Source organism: Perca fluviatilis, chromosome 2, assembly GCF_010015445.1.
Source record: "Perca fluviatilis chromosome 2, GENO_Pfluv_1.0, whole genome shotgun sequence".
NCBI lineage: Eukaryota > Metazoa > Chordata > Actinopteri > Perciformes > Percidae > Perca > Perca fluviatilis.
This window is the reverse complement of record NC_053113.1, coordinates 13,211,625-13,237,675: the sequence shown is the minus strand read 5'-3', so window position 1 is coordinate 13,237,675 and position 26,051 is coordinate 13,211,625. Positions and strand designations below refer to the sequence as shown.

At 42.6% G+C, this 26,051-nt stretch overlaps 1 protein-coding gene across 1 annotated transcript in view; it reads left to right on the top strand.

The window, feature by feature from the left end:
* The window catches only part of ccdc9 (coiled-coil domain containing 9), a 36,936-nt gene extending 24,174 nt beyond the window's left edge, over positions 1-12,762 (top strand). Inside the window, 5 exon segments of the mRNA XM_039823268.1 lie at positions 441-954; positions 1,151-1,416; positions 1,488-1,533; positions 3,269-3,550; positions 9,699-12,762. Of these exon segments, the coding sequence (XP_039679202.1) occupies positions 441-954; positions 1,151-1,416; positions 1,488-1,533; positions 3,269-3,550; positions 9,699-9,703 (1,113 nt within the window). The 3' untranslated portion in view covers positions 9,704-12,762.
* Positions 12,763-26,051: the final 13,289 nt, after the last annotated feature.

Sequence of the window (26,051 nt, the reverse complement as noted above, 5' to 3'; positions counted from 1 at the left end):
TATGTGAAACAAGTCGCTCGTAGTGATGAACCTGCAGAGTTGTCACCTGACTCTGCAGTTCCCCTCAACTCAATGAAGTGTTAGTCTTTAAGAGCACAACGTTCTAAAAACCCACTGTACTCTACCTGTTTAGCAACAAATGGCAGACAGACAAAGTTAGCAACTAGCAGGTGAACATACTGGAGCATCTAGCAGCTGCAGAGCCAGATGTTTTCCTGAGGAGTTGGTGGAGACCAAACCTAAAAGCTCAGCAGAGGAGAGTGAATGTTGAATGTGTAAAAAGCTAGCCGTTTGCTAACAGGTTCAAGTTCAGCTGATCACCAGCTCGTTTCGTTTCCCCCAAGTGCCCAAAAACTCAGTTGTTGCAGGTTTTCGATTTAACTCTTTAAAATGACTTTCCCAGTAATCCCCCTCCTTGATTCTTTTTTTTTTTTGCACAGGTGGAGTCCAAGAACGGAGACGGAGAAGATGACGACGAAGAATGGGAGGACGCCAGTGACGGAGACGACGACGAGGGGAGCGACTCGGAGCACGACTCCAGGGGCGATGAGAAGAAAGACACCGGGAAAGAGAAACCAACCAAGAGCAAAGACAACTCCCGTACGTCTCCCACGCCTCGTTCCCGACGGACGTCGGCAGGAAGCCCCAAAGAGCAGCGGCCCCCCAGGCCCAAGATCCACATCCCCCCACCGTCAGCAGTTCAGGAGTCACCAGAGGGAGGCAAGCCCCTCAGCCCTTTCTACCCGCTGGACGGCCACCAGCCTGTGTCAGACTGGGGGGAGGAGATGGAGATGCTGTCGCCCCGGAGCAGCATGGAAGGCGAGAGCCCACTGAAACCCCCCAGCGTTGAGGCCAGCCCCCCCCAGAAGAAGGAGCAGGAGCTGGAGGAGGAGACAGAGAGCCAAGCTGCCGGCTCCGGTGAACCCACTGAGCCACAGAAAGAGGAGGAAGCAGGTAGGATGCGGCCCAGTTGTCTCTTTCTGTTTGTTCTGTGCTCGACTTTCTTTGTTTCACCTTAATCTCATCTGTACTTTCTCTTTTCCTCTTACTCTCTCCATCCCTGCCTCCTCACCTGCTCCCCTCTACTTTATTTATCCTTTCCTCCCCCAATCTCCACCTCACCCCTCCCTCTCTGTCTTCCCATGCTCAGCCATAGATATTTCCTCTCCTTCAGAAAAGACTAAAGCCCAGCAGACCGTGATAGTGTCAGAACCAGAGTCCGTCCCCACAGAGTCCCCCACCGCACCGCCATCTGACCCCGCCCCCTGTGAGGTTTCTGACCCCGCCCCCTGTGAGGTTTCTGACCCCGCCCCCTGTGAGGCTTCTGACCCCGCCCCCTGTGAGGTTTCTGACCCCGCCCCCTGTGAGGTTTCTGACCCCGCCCCCTGTGAGGCTTCTGACCCCGCCCCCTGTGAGGTTTCTGACCTCGCCCCTGTGAGGCTTCTGACCCCGCCCCCTGTGAGGTTTCTGACCCCGCCCCCTGTGAGGTTGCTGTGTCGAATGACCAGGATGCACCTGCTGCCCCATCACAAGGTAATGCAGACCTAAAAAAAATAAATAAAACTAAACCCGACTAAGGGTCCTATCTTGCACCCGGCGCAGCACAAAGCCCGACACAAGTGTCTTTGCTAGTTTAAGACCGATGCAGTTGTCAATTTCCCGTCCAGCGCCCGCATCGTTTAAATAGCAAATGCACCTGCGCCTATCTGTGCGCCCATGCGCGTGCTGGTCTTACAGGGAGGTGTGTTCAGGTGCATTCTTGGCGTATTGCTATGTTGAGGCAGCGGGAAGTGATCGCGCCATTAACCAACAAAAACCTGGTCTAAAGTCAATAACGCAGCATTTCATTGTTGTTTTAACAGCACATTAGTAAAATGCGCCCAGGCTCGTGCACAGAGCGCGCACACTATGCTTGTTACACACACACACAGGGAAGCGCAGCAGCACACAAACATGCAAAACATTACAAATAAAAAGATTACAAATAAAAATATTACAAATAAAAATATTACGGTGCAAATCCGCCATCATTTTAGCAATGCGTCAATGTCCAAACGCACCTGGCTTTTAAAGGGAATGGGAGATGACACTCGTGATTGCACGTTACGCCCAAAACACACCTATGAATTAATGAAGACACTAAGTACAACCCTTTTGAACCATGCGCATGGAACCTTTTTTCCGCCGTCAAACTAGCAAAAGTGGATTTGGACACACCCTAAAACGCACCTGCGCCAGGCGCTTTACCCCGTGTGCTCAGATCGTTAAAATAGGGCCCTATGAGCCCTAAAGCTAGTCTAGCGGCTCTGTGAGGCTGCACTTTGGCAGAGTGGTGCTCTGAACTAAATGCATTGAACATTAAAGTATCATCTGTGTCATTTTTACAATGACAATGTATCAAATAATAATATGTCAATGTGAAAGGCGTCTCTGGTAGTGATGAACCTACAGAGAATTATCACCTGGACCACAGCTCCCCTCAGCGCCACAGAGCTTTAGAGTTTCTGTGTACTGTCCGGTCCATAACGGTCCAGCATTGTTTTCAGAGAAAACGCTGTAAAAAGCCACACCTGCTCTGTCCTGAGGCTGATGGGAGTGCCATTAATTTAGCAGTTATTTGGTCCTAAACCAAAATATTGGACAAATTTAAAAGAAATTGACCAGATAATGGCACTAGAGGAAAAGGTAAGGGACCACAGGGCGCCCGGATAGCTCAGTTGGTAGAGCAGGCGCCCATATATAGAGGTTTACTCCTTGACACAGCGGGCCCTGGGTTCGACTCCGACCTGCAGCCCTTTGCTGCATGTCACTCCCCCTCTCTCTCCCCTTTCATGTCTTCAGCGGTCCTGTCAAAAATAAAGGCTGGAAATTCCCAAAAAATAATCTTTTAAAAGAAAAAAAAAAAAAAGGTAAGGGACCACTTAAGTTATTACAGTTTATCTTGGGGGGCATGAATCTTTGTACCAAATATTAAGACAATCCATCCTTTAGTTGTCCAGATATTTCACTCAGAACTTCATGTTGGCACTAAAATAAAAAGTAAGGGGATCAACCGAGTCAGTGGGATACATCCTCTGGGCACCATGAATGCCTGAACAAAACTTCAAGGCAATCTAAAAGGCAATCCATCCAATAGGTGTTGAGACATTTCGGTCTGGACCAGAGTGGTGGATCAAGTGTTCTTGGATGGTAAAAAAAAAAAAAACATGTAAGAAATAAATCGAATAGATGAGACACTGTAATGTAGACACTACTTTCTCTCTGACAGAAGACCAACTGGTCACCCCTCCTCCGTCTCCAGCCGTCCTGGAGGCTGACCAGAGCGCCTCTGAACCAGCAGGAGGGAAAGATGACCACCCGGCGCCCGCTGCTCCGACCGACGCTGCTCCGACCGACGCTGCTCCGACCGACGCTGCTCCGTCCGACGCTGCTCCGACCGACGCTGCTCCGACCGACGCTGCTCCGACCGACGCTGCTCCGACCGACGCTGCTCCGACCGACGCTGCTCCGACAGCAGAGCCAGTGGAGTCGTCGGAGCAGACGTCCTCAGGTACTATTAGTGACTTTGAGACTGTGGCTTACTGTTAGAAACCCCCTGTGTACTTCTCACATCCTCTCACTCCTCACTCTGTCTTCTTAATTTTGTGAATGTGTCCTCCTTTTTTTTTTTTTTTCTTGTTGTGGTTCTCCTGCTCGCTCAGCATTGCTTTTTTTCACGTCTAAATAAATTATGGTGGGAGCTGTTTGGTGGCATGACACATCCAAAGATATATCTAGACACTTCCACAAAAAGTAGTTTGGACCTGGCTGTCTTCCTGCTCCTCCTGTGATGCACTGAAAGTACTAACTCCACCTCCTCTGGTGGTCTTTGTTTGTATTTACTCCCTGTGTGGTGTATACTGCCCCTGTCCTTCCTCCTCCTGTTCTCTTCTTCCTCAGCATGTAAAACCTGTTTTGTTTTTCATCCTTTTGTGGCTGTGATGACTGTGCTTAACGCCGCATGGCGTGCTGCCTGCATGACCAACCCTTACCTCCTCTCATTCCCGCTCCCTCAGTTTTCCTGGTTGTTAATGAGAGTTTGGGAATCAAATTACATATTTGTTGCTACTGAAGAGCAAGAAAAGAGGTATCAGAGTGAAATGTGAGCCTTTTTTCTGTTCTCTGTACATTCATGGCATCTTGGGAACCAGATGTCTCCAGCTAAATTGTCCGACCAAACAACCCAAATTTTAAAATCATCAATCAAAGCTACTTTGCTGCGTATCTTTAAATGTTTTACTCTCATATGAAATGTATACGACTGTATCTAGGTCTTGAGCAACAATCCCAGGGGATAAACCTGTTAATGTTTAGGACTCAAAGAGTTAGCTCCTCATGTGTTAGCTGGCAAGAGTTACCTATGAGTGTCCCAAACAAATCTGGATTTAAGCCTCAGCCAACATGGCTGACAACTTGTATCTGAGCAGAGCCAAATTGAGGATCTGTTCACAAATCGGGGCCCGGCCTGTATTTATCAAGCCTGCCTCACAGTAGGACGTCCGTTCAAAGAGGGATGCAGTTTTTTTGTCTGTCTTTTAGGTCTAGAAGTAAAAGCAATTTGTCAACTTTCTTAACTTCATTTCAAAATCTAATTTTCCAGGCCTAGAAAAGTCATTGAATTAGTCAAATCTAAAAAAAAGTTTTGGAAAAGTACTAGAATTTTGTTGCTTAAGAAGTTAATTTTTCATTCCGTGGATAATCTTCCATGTATTATTTTCTGTAGCTGTTGACGTAACGTAGCTCTAATATGCATAACATTTTGTTTTTCTATCATGTACATTTCTTTATTTTCCTCCCCGCGTTCCATCTCTCCCTCCAGCTAGCTGATATGTTTGAATCTGATATATTATATTCATGCCGAGCAAGTGTACATTCAAAGTTCATGGCTCTCCAATGACCAATGCAACTTGTATCTGTCATTAGAGAGCCATGAAATATTAAGTATTACATAGGTTTTTCATCCAGAAATGATTTTATAATTAAATGCATTAAGTAGTTTGAAGTAAATATAAACATTTAGAGATTGAAAAAGGTTTTCATACAACAAGTAACATTTGGATTTAAGTATACTAGTATACAGTTATGTTTGTGTACCGGTAATACATTGTGAATGGTCATGGACATTTTATTATGGAAAAGTTTTGAAATGTTATTGAAAATGTGTGGGAACCCTAGAAATATTTAGGACTCCAGGGGTGTCCTAACCTGTTAGGAAATGGCTTTCATGCAGAGCTATCTTGTGAGAGGAGAGCTGTTTAGGAAATGCTTGAGGACGATGAGCGTAGTAAAAGATAATTTTGACAAAAAAGGAATAGTTTTTGAGACTGAGGCCTTGTACAGCTGCAGAGGAGATCATATGCTGTCCCCGCAGAAACCCATGGCCTCACAATGTCGCACTTTGTTGTGACTGGGACGGGACGGTGCGTGGTTTTGGGTTGTTTTTTGGGAAGGTGCTCTTTATTTAATGCAACCCCCCCTAAAAAGCCTTTATTGTTGTTGAGGTTGATGCAGTAGATTCAGCCACTTGGAGCCAAAGCATCTCATGATTGTACCATGATTCATTAGTGTGTACATTTTCAGCCACCAATGGGAATAGAAACCACTCGCGTTCATATGATCTATCTTCCCAATCTTCTGTTTTCTGCACACAGCGGTTTAAAAGTGAGCTAAGTGAATAATCCACAAACAAGATGAGGAAGTCCAGTCGTTAGACGCTCTCCTTCCAACCACTCAGCTTGTGGCTGTGCCGTTATCACTTTGGCTAATGGCTAAGTTTTTGGAAAACAAATGATTTTGGGTCAACTTGTTCCAACTGGAAGTAGTAGTAAAAACATCCGAGAACCACAAGAGGACTGATTGATTATTTCCTTGCTCTTTAATAATGCCCACTGTCAATCTAGAATTGAGAATTTAAATGAGGTTATAGCCACGTCTTCATTAAGTTAACCCTTGTGTTGTCCTTCGGGTCCCAGTGACCCGAAGGACCACACAAGGGTTAAAGGAACACGCCGACTTATTGGGAATTTAGCTTATTCACCGTAACCCCCAGAGTTAGACAAGTCCATACATACCCTTCTCATCTCCGTGCGTGCTGTAACTCAGGCGGAAGAATATAGTACTTGGGCGGAGTGATATGCTCGCAGCAAGCCTGTCTGAGAATATAGTTCCCGGTTTGTTTACGGTTAGAAGACGGCTGTGTCTCGTGTTACTTTGTTTTTCTGTACACGCTGTGACTCCACAAATCACAACATGTAAATAGGAACATGTTGGCGTTATTTTGTCACTTTTGTCACAATTCGGAGCAGTAGGCTAGTTGGAACCAGTTACCTGCAGGATCTGTGCTGGGCTAAGCTAATGCTGGAGCCGTCAGACAGCGTTACAGCACGCACGGAGATGAGAAGGGTATGTATGGACTTGTCTTACTCTGGGGGTTACACTGAATAAGCTAAATTCCCAATAAGTCGGCGTGTTCCTTTAAGTTAATTTGAACCTGATTTGTGAGGGGGTGATCTGTATAGTACAGTATTGACCCTTTGCACGTGACGTCATGTTCTACTCACGCGAATTATGAACGCCATAACGGACGGCGGAAGCCAAACGCGTACGTGTTGGTTCATATAATAAAATGGTTATTTCTTGTTGTGCGGTGGGCTGTGCCAATGGACAGGGTAAAGCCAATCTATCTTTTTATCGGATACCGTTTGATGGGGAGAGAAGGCAGCGAACTGGTAAGCATCCAGACTTTTAAAAGCTTTGAGATCAGCACCAGTGTGTGAGGATACCCCGTTTACCACATAGTGGTACAGGTCGTGTGGACTGAAGTCGGGGCAGACTCTGCGATTTAATGAGGTCCGTGAAAACGGAGGGAGGAAGAATGTAAGGGTCGGCATCAAATCCGGTGATCTCCAACTTCTCCAAATACCGCTCTTTATGAGCACCTACCAGATGCCCTACCTCGACTGATAACGGCACGACAACTTGTTAAACAGAAGAAGACATGAAGTTTTGTGTTATTTACACTTTCCGTTATATATACTTTCCGCTCGCCTACTACCATTTAGTTTGTGCTTCCGGTGATTCTGCCGTCCATCATGGCGTCATCACGTGGTCGTGGTCACGTGTTTGCAAAGGGTGAATAATTTATAGGGATGCACAGATCCTGTGTTTTTAATTCCTGTTTCAGTTTTGTGTTTCTGCTTTTAAAAGGTTTACACTCGAATTGTAATACCTACTTTTAATAGTAACATTTCAGTAAATGTATATCTATGTATTTTTTTGTTACATTTTGCTTTACAAAGTTAGGAAAGCAACGTTTAAGTTCAGCCTGAAGTTGCCATACACATAGAGGAATTTGCAGCTCTATTATCGACCAACCAATAAATATATTTATTTGGTTATTTGACAATTCTTGTTAGGTCCAGACCTAGTTAACTCTCAGTGCCCTTTTACCCCCACAGACTGTCCAGTTTGTCTCATCTTTGTTACACACACACACACACTGTACGTGTGGCTGAAACATGTTGATATTCTTATTTGATTCTCAATTTCTGATGTTCAGTAAAAGAAAATGTAAGATGAAACATTGTAAGGACAGATTTCTGTTGTCTTCTTGTGTTCTTTGGTGTAAATGCCACTGATTGCATCCACACTTCTTCTGATGACTCGTGATAAACAGCAGAAGACAGATGAGCTCATGAGTGCATGGTGTGTGTTTCTCACACACACACACACACACACACACACACACACACACACACACACACACACACACATATCTGATCTGATGTAATTGTGCAAGTGTGTTATTGTGTGTGTGTGTGTCAGGGTGGAGATCAGCAAACCAGGGGAAATTAGAGGCACAATTAAGTTTTTAAAAGGCTTTTCAGAGGAAATGAGCTGCAGCCTGCCGGACAGATGATCGCGCAGACAGAACGGAGACCGTTTGAAGTCTGATTGAATTAAATCTTGTGATGATTGTGAGGCTCCACAGTGGAGTATCTGACCCTCAAGTACTGGCAGACACCCTGATTTAAAAAAAAAACACCGGTTCCAGTTAGGGCTGCACGATTATGGCCAAAATGATAATCACGATTATTTTGATCAATATTGAGATCACGATTAATTATCACGATTATTTGTTGATTTTAACCAAAACAAATTTTATTGTCACATAGGCTAATTATAATTGCTTTTACATCCATATTGTTACATTCCTGCTAATACATCCATATTGTGCTACATTCCTCCTTTATTGAAGGATACTGTGAAGGAGCCATTTCAGCTGTTGTGCGACCGCTTTCCATACATGCAAGTTTGCCGTAAGGCATCTACCTGACGAAAAATCAATGCGGATTTCGGTGGCTCATTACACTGCTACTTACATGTCTGCGTTGTGCTCTGATGCTCCGAAACCCACGTTAGATGCAACATAAACATCGCTGAATGTCACGCTAGTAAACACTAATAACACGTTACACAGCAGGAAACGTTAGCCTACCGTTAGCCACAGTAGTAACTGGATTAAACACGGCTAAAATGCTGACTGCTAAACAGTGTAGTGTGTCTGTATTTCACTGTAGGATTCAAACAGCGGGACGTCCAACAGTCTGCTGCTAAAGCTATGAGCTAAAAGACACTAACGCTAGTTCCTGCTGTTGTCTGAAAAACAACACAGACGGGACGAAATGTTGCGTAAACATCGTGACCGACTTATGATGACCGACCGCTGCCTGTTGTGGAATTTTCCTCACGTTACTCTGTCCTCTGTGACTGTCTACATCTAGAAACTAAGCTGCGCGGTGCAGTGAACAGCTCTGATTGGCTCACGGAGGCATGTGATCAGACAGTGGTTTATGGAGCGCTAGATTGGCTTTGCAAAAACTTTGATAAGGAGCGTTCTATGAACGGAATGACGCATTTTAAATATCGCTCAATCACGCAAATTTGATCGTGGGAAGCCCAAATCGTGATCGTGATTAAAATTTGGTTAATTGTGCAGCCCTAGTTCCAGTGACGTCGCAGTCAGTGTTCCGATTCAGCGCTGAGTGACACAAGCCTCAGCTGGAGGAGTAGAGGAGAAATGACAGCGCGTACAGGTCCAGGTGGACAAAAACATCAACCATCTTTTTTTTTTTTTTTTTTCATTTCTCTAAAAGAGAATGAAGGGTAAGAAGTTAGAAATTGCCTGTTGATCTATAATATGAAGTGCATTTCTCTTCATGATGATTGTAGGTTTCATTTTATTTTACAAACCTCACGTTGCATAACGTAAAGGCGTGGCTCTAAAAGGAACTGAAATGGTAAACAACGGTTCATTTTATTAAACACAATTTCTTGAAGTCACAGTGGAGAGAGAGGCAGACAGAAACAGATGATGGAAGGGCGAACAGTGCATGCACTACGCTGCACGGGCTGTGTCTGAAAATTGTGTGTGAGAAAGATAACCTTTTTTAAATATACCAACCAGTGGTGGAAGAAGTACCACAGTAAAACGTCCTGCATTCAGATTCCCATTTCAGAATAATAAAGCCTATTATATTATCATGTTACTGTGATGTGCTTTAGATCAAAGTATTAAGCACACACACACACACACACACACACACACACACACACACACACACACACACACCACTTACTGCCTGTGTTTGTGTCAACAGGCTGAAGCTGCTGGGAACAAACGGACTCACTTCTGAGGCGGATGGAAACATGAGACGGACTGTGCCGCCGCCGTGGACGGACCTCTCTCTCTCTCACTCTCTCTCAGCTGTTTCTTTTGGATCAGTGGGTCTGATCACCTCTGGGCCGCCGCCATGCTTTGTCTCTCTCTGTTAAGTATTAAGATACGAAGAGTGAAATCGGCGTCAGTCGCTGGTTTTCAAAATGTTTTGTTCTCACCGTGGAGTCTCAAGGTTTTCTGGGCTGGTAAAATGAACGGAGCGTCATTTGATTTTGTCCAAAAGACCACACGTGTAGATATGTTTTCACCGATCGTTTAAGAAAAATGACACCCTCGAAAACTTCACAGAAGTCGGCGACAAGCCAAATCTCCCCCCTTTTTCTTTTTTTTTTCTTTGTTTTAGGTGATGATAACAATTGTGGTTTGCAGCACTGACATGTTGTAGGCTGATCCATTTTCATGCACAGTCTTTTGCCCATTGATAACACCCCTAAACCAGGCAGATGCTTGCTGAGCCGGGCCGGTCCACGCTGAATGAAGCAGGATATGCGGGCAGGTTTTGTACTGTATGTAGAAAACTCACAACACCAAGCCCTACCTGACCTGAGATCATTATATAGAAGCTTTCAGAGGACCAGTTTGGAGGTCCACATGTTTTTCTTTTAAACATACCGCTCAGCTGTCTCAGGAACAGAACAGATGTGGCTCATTTCTGTGTTTTGTCTTGAAAATAATCCCTTCATTAACGATTGATTGGATTAATTCAGCCTCTTAACTAGTGCCAGCTTAACGAGTTAACCATAGCATGTGGCGACCTTCTGTCTTGTTGTAAACACGGATAACGTATTTAATAGAAGCCTGTGTTAATAGCTGCTACTACTGTAGGTATATTTTTAAAGAGTACTCCACCGATTTAGCGCTGAACGCCAATAACGTTACCCACAATGCAATTTGACCACCGACAAGAGGTATCCCAGATTATCAGATTTTGTGCAGCTCCCCCCGGAGCAAAGAAAAGGCTTTATAAAGCTTTTTTTTTTCCACATCCCCAACATCTGTAAACAGACTTTTGATGTGTAATATCGGAGGAATACCTTTTTTTATATTGATTGCGTTGCCAGTTTTTGTCTGTTGGTTACAAGTCCCAGTGTTGGATTAGAGACTAAAACAAGACCACAAAACAATCGCCTCTCGTTGCAGTTGCGCTGATCTTTTTGTTGCAACTTCAAAGCTTCGGCTGTGAGTGATTTCCATCTTGTGACTGTTTCAAATCTCAGTGATCACCATTAGGTTGCATTCACACCAAATCAGGCATTGCTGCGAAAACGCCAGTCCTCTCATTCATTTGAATGTGGGTAGTGCAAGGGATTTTGTTTTTAAAATACGTGCAGGGGCAAAAGTTGAAACGGAATGAATTTTATGGAGAAACGCAGCCCGACGTCTCGCTGCAGTGGCCAATCACGTAACCCGCGATCAAATAAAAACCCAATGGAGTGTTACGTTATTATGTGTAGTCACTCAATTTGGCCTAATGCACCAGTTTAAACCTAACATAATGAAAGACCTCACATCCTGGCTAGCTATCGAAAGTAGATGTTTTCTTAATTTGTCGATGCGGACAGACAATCACTCGTAGGAACCAGCATACTAGCAGCATAACTAAATTCCACTGTAGCACCTAGGAAACAGTGTTCATGATGCAGAGATGGGACTCCAGCCTACAGCCTGCATTGCTCTTTGGTTTTATTTTGTGGATTTTACTTATTGGGACATGGAAATAGTTTTTATATCCGACCCACTGACACTCTTATATTTTTACTTCTAAAGACATCTGGACACACTAAAGATCTTTCAAAAATAAGAATCTTCAGCCCTACCGTTTACATGAGCTTCGCAGCAGGTATATCGTGATGTTTTAAGTGTAATTTATTTTTTATGTTTTGCATCAGAGCCAGCTGTGCAGGCCTGCTGTTGTTGAATAACCGACTTCAATGAGCAGCCATTCATCTGAGATGTTCTCACCCAGATTAACTGATTAAGATGTGTTGCTTGAGGGCACTTCGCTACAACATCCCCCTCGTCTCAAATCCATCAAAATACCTATTATGTACTTAGAGGCGGCGGTCCATTTGCTGTTTTTAAATTATTTAATTCACAATCATGATTACTAAAAAGATGTGACTTTGATTTTCTCTGACGCAGACTGCGCTGTCATTTTGTGAATCCATACTTCTAGAGAGAAATCTTTTCATATCCGTCTGGGAAGAGTTCCCCTCTCTATAGGGGACACACTGCCTTTTTAATTGTTTTTAAAATCAAGGATCTCGCTTTACGTTATGAGTGTTATTGGCTTTACGTTAAATATATATATTTTTGTTTAACAGCCATGTTTTGAGGACATAACTGTCTCTTATTTAGAAAGAAAGAGCCGTTTTATTTTGGTATGAAAGCCTTCACTCATACCTCAGCAGATCAAGGGCTTTTGGTTTGGTTTGTTTTTGAGTGTGTGCTTGGTTTCCGCAAAGTCTTTGAATCATGCCTGTGGACGCTGGGATAAATGGGTTGCTTTAATGTTTTTGTGTTCTGTATCAGAGGAATAGAAATTATGCATTTGGATCGAAAGGAACGGCAATATGTACAGTTTGTAAATGGAAATGAACATTCCACCTTTGGGGCAAAATGTAGCCTGTGAGCTATAAAACCGTTTTGCATATGGATATTTGTTTTTCTGAGCTTCGATGACTGATTGTAACTTAGGCAGGAGAAATTTCAACGTGTTAATCTATTTCTACAACGTCTTCCTGTTTGATACATGAAATTGTTTTAAGAACTAACAAGGTTGCGGTTTTCAGAAAGATTATCAGGACTAGCATGAATCCAAAATTTTAGCTTTTTAATGTTATCAAAGCCATCAATTAAATAAATGTCCCCAACATCACATCAGAGAGAGCTGTAATGTTTGTACCCACAGGAAATGTAAAGCACGCAGTTGCTTTTAGCAGTTTTTGTTTCTCTTATTTAGCCAATAAATGTATTTCTCTGATGTCTGAAGTCTGGTCTGATTTCTTCTCTAGCTGTGAGACCAGTGGCGGACTCAGGCTGTCTGAGGGGCGAGAAAAATAACAAAAAATAAAAAACACTTGACTCTAGCCGAAGCCAGTCGGGAGAAGAGCAAAAACATTTTTTCCATCGAGAGAAGCCTTTAGTCCTGTTCTTTGCTTATATTTCAATGAAGAAATGCTCTCCACTTCTAATATAACTGATGCTATTGTAGCATCTACGCTAACCTCTATAGGAGCTATATAGCTGTTGTTGTGAACGAAACAGTCGCCTCTCTATGTCGTCACACACACCGAAACCCCGCAGTAGATGCCAGTAGGTCCTCACAGGACGCTGACTGATCCGAGCCACAGTTGATTTGGACACAAGCGCATTACCTGAAGCCTGACAAGATGGATCTTCGTGTGATATCATGAGAATCCAGCTGCCATGCAAGGTAACAGCCTATGTAGCACATCATCATGTTTTCTCCACTAGAAGGGCGCCGTATAGGGCAGATCATCATGTTTTCTCCACTAGAAGGGCACTGTATATGGCACATCATCATGTTTTCTCCACTAGAAGGGCACCGTAAAGGGCAGATCATCATGTTTTCTCCACTAGAAGGGCGCCGTATAGGGCACGTCATCATGTTATATCCACTAGAAGGGCACTGTATAGGGTACATCATGTTTTCTCCACTAGAAGGGCAAGTGTATATGGCACATCATCATGTTTTCTCCACTAGAAGGGCACCGTATAGGGCACGTCATGTTTTCTCCACTAGAAGGGCACTGTATATGGCACGTCATGTTTTCTCCACTAGAAGGGTGCCGTATAGGGCACGTCATGTTTTCTCCACTAGAAGGGCACTGTATATGGCACATCATCATGTTTTCTCCACTAGAAGGGCGCCGTATAGGGCAGATCATCATGTTTTCTCCACTAGAAGGGCACTGTATGTGGCACATCATCATGTTTTCTCCACTAGAAGGGCACCGTAAAGGGCAGATCATGTTTTTTTCCACTAGAAGGGCGCCGTATAGGGCACGTCATCATGTTTTCTCCACTAGAAGGGCACTGTATAGGGTACATCATGTTTTCTCCACTAGAAGGGCACTGTATAGGGCACATCACGTTTTCTCCACTAGAAGGGCGCCATATAGGGCACATCATCACGTTTTCTCCACTAGAAGGGCACTGTATAGGGCACATCACGTTTTCTCCACTAGAAGGGTGCCGTATAGGGCACATCATCACGTTTTCTCCACTAGAAGGGTGCCGTATAGGGCACATCATCACGTTTTCTCCACTAGAAGGGTGCCGTATAGGGCACATCATCACGTTTTCTCCACTAGAAGGGCACTCTAGACCAGGTACTGCATGACATTTTTCCACTGTAAAGACTGTTCAGAGGGCACATTGTTTTTTCCACTAAGGGCATCCTAGAGGACACAAGTTTTCTTCACTCAAAGTGCTCCATATGGCACATCATCACATTTTCTCCACTAAGGGCACCTCTTTCCCCCACTGGTTGTGGCAAATGGCCACCCACCAAGTAACAGGGTCTGCCTGAAAAGGAGGTTTTTCCTCGCCACTGCTTGCCCTTGGGGGGATTGTTGGGTCTTTGTAAATAATAGTGTGGTCTAGACATACTGGATCTGTAAAATGTCCTGAGATAATGTCGGTTATGATTTGACACAAAATAAAATGTAATTGAATTGACTTGTAGAGGGTGCATCATCATATTTTCTCCACTGGAAGGGCATCCAAGAGGGCACTTTTGCTGCATTATTTTTCGAACATGGTGGGTTCCAGTGTGTGAGCCAATCAGTGTCAGGTGGGAGGTTTTTAAAAGCTATAGCATGCATATATGTTGGATTACAAATGATTACATTCACTATGTTTGCTGATAACCTTGCTGCTTCTCTTTTCCTCCATTTCATAGAGATACATGAATTTATGTCCTGCTCACCAGGCAGTGTGTCAGTATAAAACCATTCTGCCTCATGCACATATTGAATATGTTTGACCTTGCAGGCTGCTGCAGGACAAGAAGAAGAATGGCCTCGTAGCTCTTCTTTCAATCCTGTGAACAGCGCTCAATGCACACACCCTAGCCTACATTGTATGGCTGCAGCCGGTGACTCATCTGTGAAGGGAAAGCTTTTTTGGGGGGGGGGGTTGATGTCTCGTTTAAATGGGCTCTCGCGGCCCGCTGCTGTGCAGATTTAGCAGGCTGGAGAAGAAATCAGAGGCAGTGATAATTTGTGGATGAAGACTGCATCTCTCCAATCTTCTGCTGCGGGACGTTTCTCTCAAACTATGACCCAATCGTTAGGTGTTGCGCACTTTCAGCCCCTCCTCGTCCGGAGCTGCGTCAAGTGAGATGGAGACACGAGGAGCGGCGCCGGAAACATGGCGAGTTTTCCATCAGAATAAGAGTGTGTTTCCATAATCGATGTAAATGTGTAAAGATTACAACCGGTTGAGATAAAAAATGGAATAGCGATTCAATGTTTAAATGGCCTAGGGCGTAATCTACTTTTGATTTCGCTTGTTTGGCTTCAGACTTGGCTACATGTTTTTAGTTTATTTATTTGAAGAAATTAATTTTTTTATTATTTAGTCATTTCGATGTGGGATTTGTTTTTTTTTACATTTTTGGTATTTGAGATTAAAAACCATTTCAGTTGCACTTTTGATAAGAGGACACATCTGTTTTGTTTTGTACAATTTATATAATTTATATTTTTCAGTCATTTGCAGCTCATTCTGTTAAAATGTGAAAATATCATTCAATCATGAGTTGAGTGTATCGTTACACCCCATAATTTTCTATTTATGTTTTTCTACTCTTATTTGAGCTTTATACGCATATCTTACCTTTATTTCTTATTTACATAAATAATAATACTTTTAGTTAATCATGCACTAATATATTCAGTATTTTTTTTCTCTTTTTTTCTGAATTTAAAATAGTTATATGTATGTCTGTTTCTGTATTGTTTAGTTTATTTCATACTAATATTTCATGTGTATGTATGCACCAACAACCAAGGCAGTTTTGTAAGTGTTATACTTACTTGGCAATAATTAAATCCTTTTCTGATTCTGAGTTCTGATTCTGATTATTTGTGTTCTTGTAGTTACAGTTCGTTTTATTTTGAAAACTCCCACCGGAAACAGCCTCTCTAACCGTGGCTAGCTTGACAGCGGTCCCATTCAGCTGATGCCGGAGACAGCCTCCCTGAGTTCAGCTTGTCCGGTGCGCACGGAGGACTCAGAGGGCTCAGAGATCTAACCGTCCTGCGGACACGGCACCGGAGGAGGCTGCGGGACCCGAGCAGGCTGCCCTGCGGTTTAGACCGTATCCCATTCCCGGACCGGAGCAGAGGAGAGCCGTGGAAGGGAGAGAGAGGGGCATCCGGCTCTGCTGTCCGGACTCAAATGAACACACAACACTCCGCAAAAGGAAAATCGTTGGATAAGGTTATAGCGGCAATACCAAGATGAAAGCGGCCGGCAGGAAGGCGACCGTAACCGCGGAGAAGCTGAACGGGGATATGAAGCGGAGGCCAAGCTATCCCGGGGAGCTGCGGGCCAAACACGTCAACATGTCAACTAAAATTTGGGTGAAAGTGGCGATGGCAATCGCCTATTTCCTCTGCGTGTCAGTGGCTGCGTTCATCCTGGTGATTTACTACGTGTTCTTCTGGACACCGAACCCGGTGTCCAACATCACCAGCACCGAGGCGCCGAACCGCACCGACTGCTTGTTGACGACGTTAGGACACTAACTACACGCATCTGCACACGTTATGTAGGTGACTGCACACACACACACATACACACACAGCTGGCATGCGGGTGCAGCGGGGACGGATCGGAGCTGACAGAGACATGACTGCATCCAGAGTTTGGGCTGCTGACTGAGGACAGAGGGGGTGGGGGCGCAGGTGCTGCCGGGATGTGCATCGGTGTTCTGCAGGATGCAGGTGGGGGGGGGAAGACTGTTATTTATGTTGCCAGCTTTACCCAAACGTCCTGAGGGGGTTTATATGTTTTTAGTGTGAACATGTGAACATGTTTGCTTCCCTATCCAATAAGAGACCTCCTTAAAGGAATGGTTTTTTTTTTGGTCTTGACTTAATGTTTGAATATATGTGTGTGAGGGGTAAAATGGTGGTTCTTCTGAAAGTCTATAATTGCACTTTTCCAATGATTTTAAAGAAGCCTAGGCTATCATATCTGCCTCCAAGAACAACTTAATACACTTAAACCCCCACCCCTTAAGAACCCCTGATTCCCCCCTTTAAACCTTGAGGAATATCCCCCAGAACTCTCTCAAGAACTGTTGAACCCTTTCAAGTACTTTATAGAACCTTAAAGGTCCCATGGCATGCTGCTTTTTGATACTTTTAACCTGGGGGTTTTGGGGGGTGTTTTTTTGGGGGGGTGTTTTTTTTTTTTTTTTTTTTTTGTGTGTTGGTGTTTTTGTGGAGAAGGGGGGGGGGGGAAGAAAAAGCAAGGTGGAGGGTGGGGTGTGGTCTTGACCAACTGCCACTTTGCTCGTTTGAAAGCCATGATGTCTCTCTCTCATGGGTGGGCCAAATTCTCTGGGCGGGCAAAGCAGAGAAAGGGGAGGTAACCTTGCTCCTTATGACCTCATAAGGAGAAGATTCCAGATCGGCCCATCTGAGCTTTCATTTTCTCAAAGGCAGAGCAGGATACCCAGGGCTCGGTTTACACCTATCACCATTTCTAGCCACTAGGGGACCATAGGCAGGCTGGGGGAACACATATTAATGTTAAAAAACCTCATAAAGTGAAATTTTCATGCCATGGGACCTTTAAGAGCACCCTTATGGAGGTCTATAGCCATTGCAAGCCCTCAGTAACTCTTAAACCCCCCAAATAAATCATGTAACCCCTGAAGAATCTCTTATGACCCCAAAGATCCTCCTGCACCACTGAGACCCCTGGAGGATGCCCCCCTCCCCTATTTTTAAATATGCCTATAGATGAATGGTTGACTTTTCTTTTGTTTCCACAGCAGGATGCTGTTTTTATTCAGGTATCTAGAGGAACTTAAAGCGATACTGTACTGTAGCAGAAGTAGCCTAAAATTGTGATCTCTGGTAGCTCGTAGCTGTATGAAATGCAAGGCGATCACTCAGTATACTCTCAGTAGTTGCAGCAATTTAACCTTTTTAGAGCAACTTTTGTCTTGCAGCTCCTCACAGAATGAGTATATAAATATTCAATGCAACGTCACGTTTGTACCTCTTCTTGATGACACGGTTTGTCCACCTCACTTCCTGTTTCATAATGTAGGCTACACTCCCTCAATCTACTAGACTGTTTTATTTACGATGTAGCCTTGAGAATTTATTGTTATGATATGATAAACTATGCATTTATTCCCATGTGTGGGTGTCGTCATTCTGACTGCTGTCAGCAGATGAGGCCGTGCAGGCCGTGTGATGTCATTCTGTGCCAACATACCAGACAGGCATTTCACCGGAAAGGCCACGCTGATGTTAGGTTTACATACTTTTCAAATGATAGATTTTCATTCCCCTCCCTGTCCAGTGAAAACCATGTATCTCCAGATGTGTTGATGTTGAATGTCTGTGATAAACTGAAGGATGAAGTGTTTATTTATGTGTTGAGAAAGAGAAGAAAGTTCTCCTACTTCTTAAACTAAATAAAGTCTTTCAAAAAGCCTCTCGGATCAGTCACGAAGCTGAAAACAGTTTTTCTGACACCATGAAAAGTTTAAAAACTTTTTAGAGATACGTGGTTCTCACGGGACAAACATATGATGATCTTATAGAATATGATGCATTGCTGTAGATTAAACTACCCAACAGTATATAAAGGAGTTAAAATGAGCACAAACCTAAACATCTACAGCAGTAAAATGCAACATAGACATTAATGCAGCAGGAATATTAATCCAGAAACATCAGATATAACAGGGAACATTTTACTGCACAAGGAGTACTCTTTCTTGAAGCACTTTGAGTACATTTTGCTGAAAATACTTACATACTTTTACGTAAGTAAGGTTTTGAATGCAGGACTTTTGCTTGTAATGGGGTGTTTTCAGTGTGGTATCGGTACTCTTATTGAAGTAAATGATCTGAATGCTTCTACCAGCACTGAGCTGCAGCTCTCCTTTCCGACAGAAACCTGCTCTGCACCTGAAACCCATTCCTGTCAAGTTGCAGTTCGGAGGCCCTGCCCTGAAAATGGAAATCAGCTCTGTGTTGATTCAGCCACTTTATAACCGCTATACTGCCTCAGATGAGTCCATGCATCTGCAGCGCAGGAGATCAGCTTGATGACATCTGGTGCTCTTGCACTCAATCCACTGCTGCTGTAATGTTACTAATTATCATAAATGTGTGATTTTCTTTTTTAACGAAAAGAGAAAGAGAGAGAGAAGGTTCCATGTTCTCTGGTGGTAGAAAGAAATGACTGCAGGATGACCTGAGAGTGTAAGTTCATTCAGGAAGACTAAAGCTGTCAGACAAATGTAGTGGAGTAAAAAAAATACAATATTTACCTCTGAGATGTAGTGGAGCGAAAGTATAAAGCTGCATAAAATGGAAATACTTAAAAAAAAACAAAAAAAAAACAAGAGTCGTGGCCGGGTTAGCTCAGTTGGTAGAGCAGGCGCACATATATAGAGGTGTATACTTCCACGCAGAAGGTCCAGGGTTCGAGTCTGACCTGTGATGATTTCCTGTATGTCTTCCCCCCTCTCTCTCTCCCCTTTCACATCTATCTGTTCTTTCCATTAAAGGCTGAAATGCCCCAAAATATTTTTTAAAAAGTCTTTAAAGGGCACAGATGTTTTAGCCAGCTGTTTTATAAAACTTACAGCCTCCAACTACACACTGTAACGCTTCATCTTTGACCTTTAACGTGACCTAAATTCAGTTCACATCCAAACAAATTCATATTTACAATAATAGCTTTTGGGGAAAGATTAACTATGTTCAACCACACAAAACAATTTTCTGCAGTGAAGAGAAAAAAAAACTCCCAAGAAATCAAACCTGAACAGGCAGAAAGATGCACGCAACGTTAAAGGACAAACACGACCCACAGTGGAAAAAACAGCAAAGTAAACACGACAGGGACATAAAGCTGGAAAAGAGCAAGCGTGCTCAGCAAAAACATCTCCACGGACCAATAAACTTGGAGAATGTACGCGAGGAATTAGCCGCTTCAGCACATTCAGAGAATATCGATCTTCATTCCCAAGGTGGTGAGAAGAAGAAAGTCGCTGATACTTGAGAATCGGAGAATTTGCTTCCACTGCGGGATCAACTGAAATGAAGCCAGACAATTTAAGGGCTCATTCTCAAATTGTTTATACCCAAATATACTCCGTAAACATCCTCTATATAAGAAAATGTACATGTGCAATTTCAAAATAAAACTCTTCTAAGGTTGTAAGAGTGCATTTTACAGTTAGTATCAGGTTTTTGTCTCCAGATGTTTTTTGGGTACTATTTTCTGAACTTTTTCATGTTAATGAATACACTTAAGACTACAATACTCATACCGTTAAAGGACCTGATCTAAAATGTGGTTCAGTATCAGTGAGGAAAGAAACGTTTGATCAGAATAGTTTTAAGTTACTCAACATCTCCACAAAATCAAACGTGGAAGTGGAGTTTGAATATCATGTCAAAAAATGGACATATTGAGGATTTATTATTTATAAATAAGACTGTTAGAAATGTACAAAATGAAAGTAAGTAATGTGTTTGATTTGTTTTGTTTTTTTAAAGCATAAGAACTGAGTGTTGTAGAAAGATTAATTATGAAGTTATGTGAATGTCATCAAGACTTTGGTTGATGTTCAGAGGCCTTCACTGCCTGCAAAGCATGCGTGTGAGGAGGCTGTGGGTGTCTCGAGGTTAAGATAAGACGTGGACTTAGATTTTCCTGACTCCAGCAGCGTGAGCCAAGGATTACAAACAGCATTGTTGTGTTTCCTCCAAGGTGGCGTGATTACACGGGATTTGGTAAGACGTGGTACACACACGCACACGCACACAAACACACACACACACACACACACACACACACACACACACACACACACACAAACACACACTATAAGGCTGAAATGATTGTTCTGTACTTGGTATGACTGTATCTGTGCATGCCGTACCATCTTCTCTAGCCACTTTTGTGTTGTATTAAACTTATATATTCAAAGTAAGGACAACTGACTCTGAAAAGACTAAAGTCTGACTTCACCTCACATCTAAAGACAATCTGTCATAATGTCACTGAGTTTTTAGTCACAGACTATGCGATTTTGCAAAGACTTGGGATCTTGCAGGGTCACAATTTCCAAGACTACTTCACTACAAAGACTTAAAGGTCCCATGACATGGTGCTCTTTGGATGCTTTTATATAGGCCTTAATGGTCCTCTAATACTGTATCTGAATTCTCTTTCATATAGACCTTAGTGGTCCCCTAATACTGTATCTGAATTCTCTTTTATATAGACCTTAGTGGTCCCCTAATACTGTATCTGAAGTCTCTTTTATATAGACCTTAGTGGTCCCCTAATACTGTATCTGAAGTCTCTTTTATATAGACCTTAGTGGTCCCCTAATACTGTATCTGAAGTCTCTTTTATATAGACCTTAGTGGTCCCCTAATACTGTATCTGAAGTCTCTTTTATATAGACCTTAGTGGTCTCCTAATACTGTATCTGAAGTCTCTTTTATATAGACCTTTGTGGTCCTCTAATACTGTATCTGAAGTCTCTTTTATATAGACCTTAGTGGTCTCCTAATACTGTATCTAAAGTCTCTTTTATATAGACCTTTGTGGTCCTCTAATACTGTATCTGAAGTCTCTTTTATATAGACCTTAGTGGTCCCCTAATACTGTATCTGAAGTCTCTTTTATATAGACCTTAGTGGTCCCCTAATACTGTATCTAAAGTCTCTTTTATATAGACCTTAGTGGTCCCCTAATACTGTATCTGAAGTCTCTTTTATATAGACCTTAGTGGTCCCCTAATACTGTATCTAAAGTCTCTTTTATATAGACCTCAGTGGTCCCCTAATACTGTATCTGAAGTCTCTTTTATATAGACCTTAGTGGTCCCCTAATACTGTATCTGAAGTCTCTTTTATATAGACCTTAGTGGTCCCCTAATACTGTATCTGAAGTCTCTTTTATATAGACCTTAGTGGTCCCCTAATACTGTATCTGAAGTCTCTTTTATATAGACCTTAGTGGTCCCCTAATACTGTATCTGAAGTCTCTTTCCCGAAATTCAGCCTTGGTGCAGAATTACAGCCACTAGAGCCAGTCCTACAATGAGCTTTCCTTAGGATGTGCCATTTCTGTGTCTGTAGCTATTGAGGAGGAGGGGGAAGGTGGCCTTAACCAACTGCCACTGTGCTCGTCTGAAAGCCATGATGTCTCTCTTTCTCTCATGGGTGGGCCAAATTCTCTGGGTGGGCAAAGCAGAGAAAGGGGAGGTAACCTTGCTCCTCATGACCTCATAAGGAGAAGATTCCTGATTGGTCCATCTGAGCTTTCATTTTCTCAAAGGCAGAGCAGGATACCCAGGGCTCGGTTTACACCTATCACCATTTCTAGCCACTGGGGGACCATAGACAGGCTGGGGGAACACATATTAATGTTAAAAAACCTCATAAAGTGAAATGTTCATGCCCTGGGACCTTTAAAATAATAATATCAAACATGTTTGATTTTGCCGGAACATCAAGACGGCAATAAAGACTAACTTAAGACAGCTCGGTATGACTTTTATCACCACCTTAAACCAAACGATTGAGATGATGGGAGCGCGCTCCCAACTCTAGCAAGACTCTCATGATTTCATTCTGATATTGGAAATATGACCAAGACAGTGGGATCACTTAAAAAGTCATTTAGGTGTAATATCGGCATTATGAAGACTGACCAACTGTACAATTTCTTTAAAGATTTTTTGGTGCATTTCAGCCCTTAATGGAAAGAACAGCTAGATATGAAAGGGGAGAGAGAGGGGGAAGACATGCAGGAAAATCGTCCAGGTCGGACTCAAACCCTGGACCTTCTGCATCAAGGTATACACCTCCATATATGTGCGCCCGCTTTACCAACTGAGCTAACCCGGCCACAACTGTACAATTTTTTTTATAGAAAACAGAGGATAAAAATAGGTTATGATATATAAACTCCTTGTCATTTTACTTTAAATAGTTTTACAGACTATTCATTTATAATCAGACACAAATATACAGTACGTGTGATATAAACTGGTGCATACATTTTGAGATCATTTGTTTATATTTGTATATTATTGTTATATTAATTTAAGGCTGTGTATTTATTTCATTTGGATATCTCCTGAGACATTATATGTGCTAATCATATTTGTATGAGATCAGCATATTGTGCTGTCTGAATAATTCACTTGTAATGGCATCTTTCTTACTTTGAGACAAATGATGTCTTGAATGAAGTCCTTAAAAAGTATGCATTTTCCTATGGTAGTCAAACTACATTTCCACATTTGTTTTCTGGAGATCATTTTTGCATTCTGATATATTCCCTACTCACTGATACAAAACCTAAAACATAAAATTTAAACATAGATGGATTGGAATATGTATTAACATGAAAACAAATCTAATGACAAGAGTTTCATTTTGAAATTAAAACGATTCATTCATTTATACACATTCCCTCCCCTGGGCCAATAGAGAACATTAGTGTGAAACACTGAGCCCTGGATGTGTCTGTAGCTCTACGAGGTCCTTCTGGCATTACAGAGCAGGTACACCAACCCCTTTTTTACTTTGTCATACAAGTTTGAAGGCCTATTAAGATTGTTGCTTGTTTGTTGTTTATTTTCTCCTTCGTCTTTTTGTCTGGCGAAGACTCTAAGCCAGGGGTGTCAAACTCATTTTCACTAAGGGCCACATTTAAGAGAATCACACCAAGGGCCAGACATGGAGAGTTTATTGACGTGCTTTTGGTACTGCATGTCATTGTTTTTTTTACATTTTGGTAGCTTTTTTCCTCATTTTTGTTTGTTTTGTTCCGACTTTTTTGTGGCTTTCTCAGAAATTTCTCATCTTTTTGTAAATTTGTTGTTTTTTCCGACATTTTTGTACGCTTTTTGTCGTATTTTTGTTGACATGAAGCCCCACGAAAGTGTTCCTTAGCCATCGTAGAATTTAGCAAATCAAGCAAAACAATGATAAATTGTTTTAACAACCTATTTCACAGCCTGAATATGAAAACTCGCTGCTTCTTCTGGGGGAATTTCTGAGTCTCAGAGTTGGCAAATCTGCCAAATTCGGCTTTGAATGTCAGGTAATTGCAGTTTCAAAAACACTTTCCTTTGTTTTTGGTTTGGCGCGCAACTAGGCGGGCCAAAATTTTTGTGAACCCAAATTGATATATGGGCCAGATCTAAATCTGCAAGGGGCCGGATTTGGCCCGCGGGCCTTGAGTTTGACACGTGCTCTAAGCCATGTCACATGGTGTTGGTGTATACGTGCATGTATCATGAATCAGTGTTCTTGATGTGTGTGTGAAATTATCGATAGATAAATTGTGTATATTGCATCGGCGTGATTATTTTCTGTATAATGCTGCCTGCAGAATGCCACTTCTCAAGCCCCTGGAGGAGTTTTAGGCAATTCTCCTTCACATTCCCTTGCAAATTATTTAATGTATCTTTTGATTTTTTTTTTTTATATTTGTAAATAAAGAAATTAAATTAAACAGTGAGTACATGTATTTGATCACTAGAGGTCAGTGTTGCACAGATTAAACTCTGCAGTAAGACTAAAGCTGTTTATATTGACAGTGGCGGAAAACAACCAAGTACATTTGCTCAAGTACTTGTACTTGTATTTGTATTTTGGGTACTTGCACTTTACTTGAGTATTTCTATTTAATGCCACTTTTATCTCTTCTCCACTACATCTCTGAGGGAAATGTACGTTTTACTCCACTACAAAAATAACTAAAGCTGTATTATGATTGTAGTGCAGTAAGAAGTAACATATTTCCCTCTGAAATGTAGTGGAGTAGAAGTATAAAGTGGCATGAAATGGAAGACAAGTCAAGTACCTCAAGTTTATACAGGTTATGTGGCCAGGTTTGCTCAGTGGGTAGAGCAGGCGCACATGTACTTAGAGGTTTATGCCTAGAAGCAGAGGTCCAGGGTTTGAATTTCCTGCATGTCTTCTCCCTCTTTCTCCCCTTTCTAACTGTCCTGTCAAATAAAGACAGAAAAGCCCCTCCCCCCCCCACCAAAAAAAAGTAAAACTTTTTAAAAAAAAAAAAAAAGCCCCAACTGCCCATCACTGTATTGATCCAGTCAACCACCACAAAAAATGTGGCCAGGGTCCAAAATTAACTTTTTTGTCCACCAGCCAAATGGCTAGTGAATGTTCAAATTTTACGAGCCACTCAATAGATCACCATTGTTTTTTGGCTTGTGAGTGAAGCAAATCTACCAGTCACTTACATATTTTACTGGCATTTGGCTGGTAGATGGTGCTGCATGAGGCATTAGCAATAACTATACTCACCTAAGATTATTAGATTATATTTCCCTTTAAAACTGTTTAATTTGTGCAGTCTGCAGACTTTTTACCAAATACAACTGCTCTGAAACAATCACTTAAATCTCCTTTTTTCTCTCAGTCGGTGTCAGCACCCCTTGCCATCACCTTCATCCTCAACCAGCAGTTCCTCCAGAGCCCTGCATATGTTCCAGGAGTCTGGTGTCCCCTATCTTCATCTCTGTTATTCTCACCTCCTCTGATTTACTGGCTTGTATCAGAGAGCAGGGCTTAGACTGGACTCCAATAAAGGTCTCCCAACTTCTCTGCCTTTATGTGGCGACATAAATTCTCCATCATCCAGGAAACTGGATCCTGATCCACCCTGGAGCTGCAGATGTCTGAGAGTCAACTATCTCCAGAAACCACTGAGAGGTTTCTTGGATGATTCTTTGGAGTTTATAATAGCTGTAGAGATGTATTTCCTCTTTATCCTTCTTCTCCAGACTGTTCTGACTCGGCAGTGAGTTGAGTGGAGAGTCAGGGTGCGGCTTGGTGTCATCGCTTTCTGTAGAAAGGGTTTCCTCCTGCAGGATGAAAAGCATGCTGTTGCAGCCCTCCTCCTCTTCGTCATCCTGGCAGAGGAGCAGAGCGTTTGGCATGACTTGTTTTGTCAAGAGAATGGATAAAGAGACAGGAAGCAACTGGAG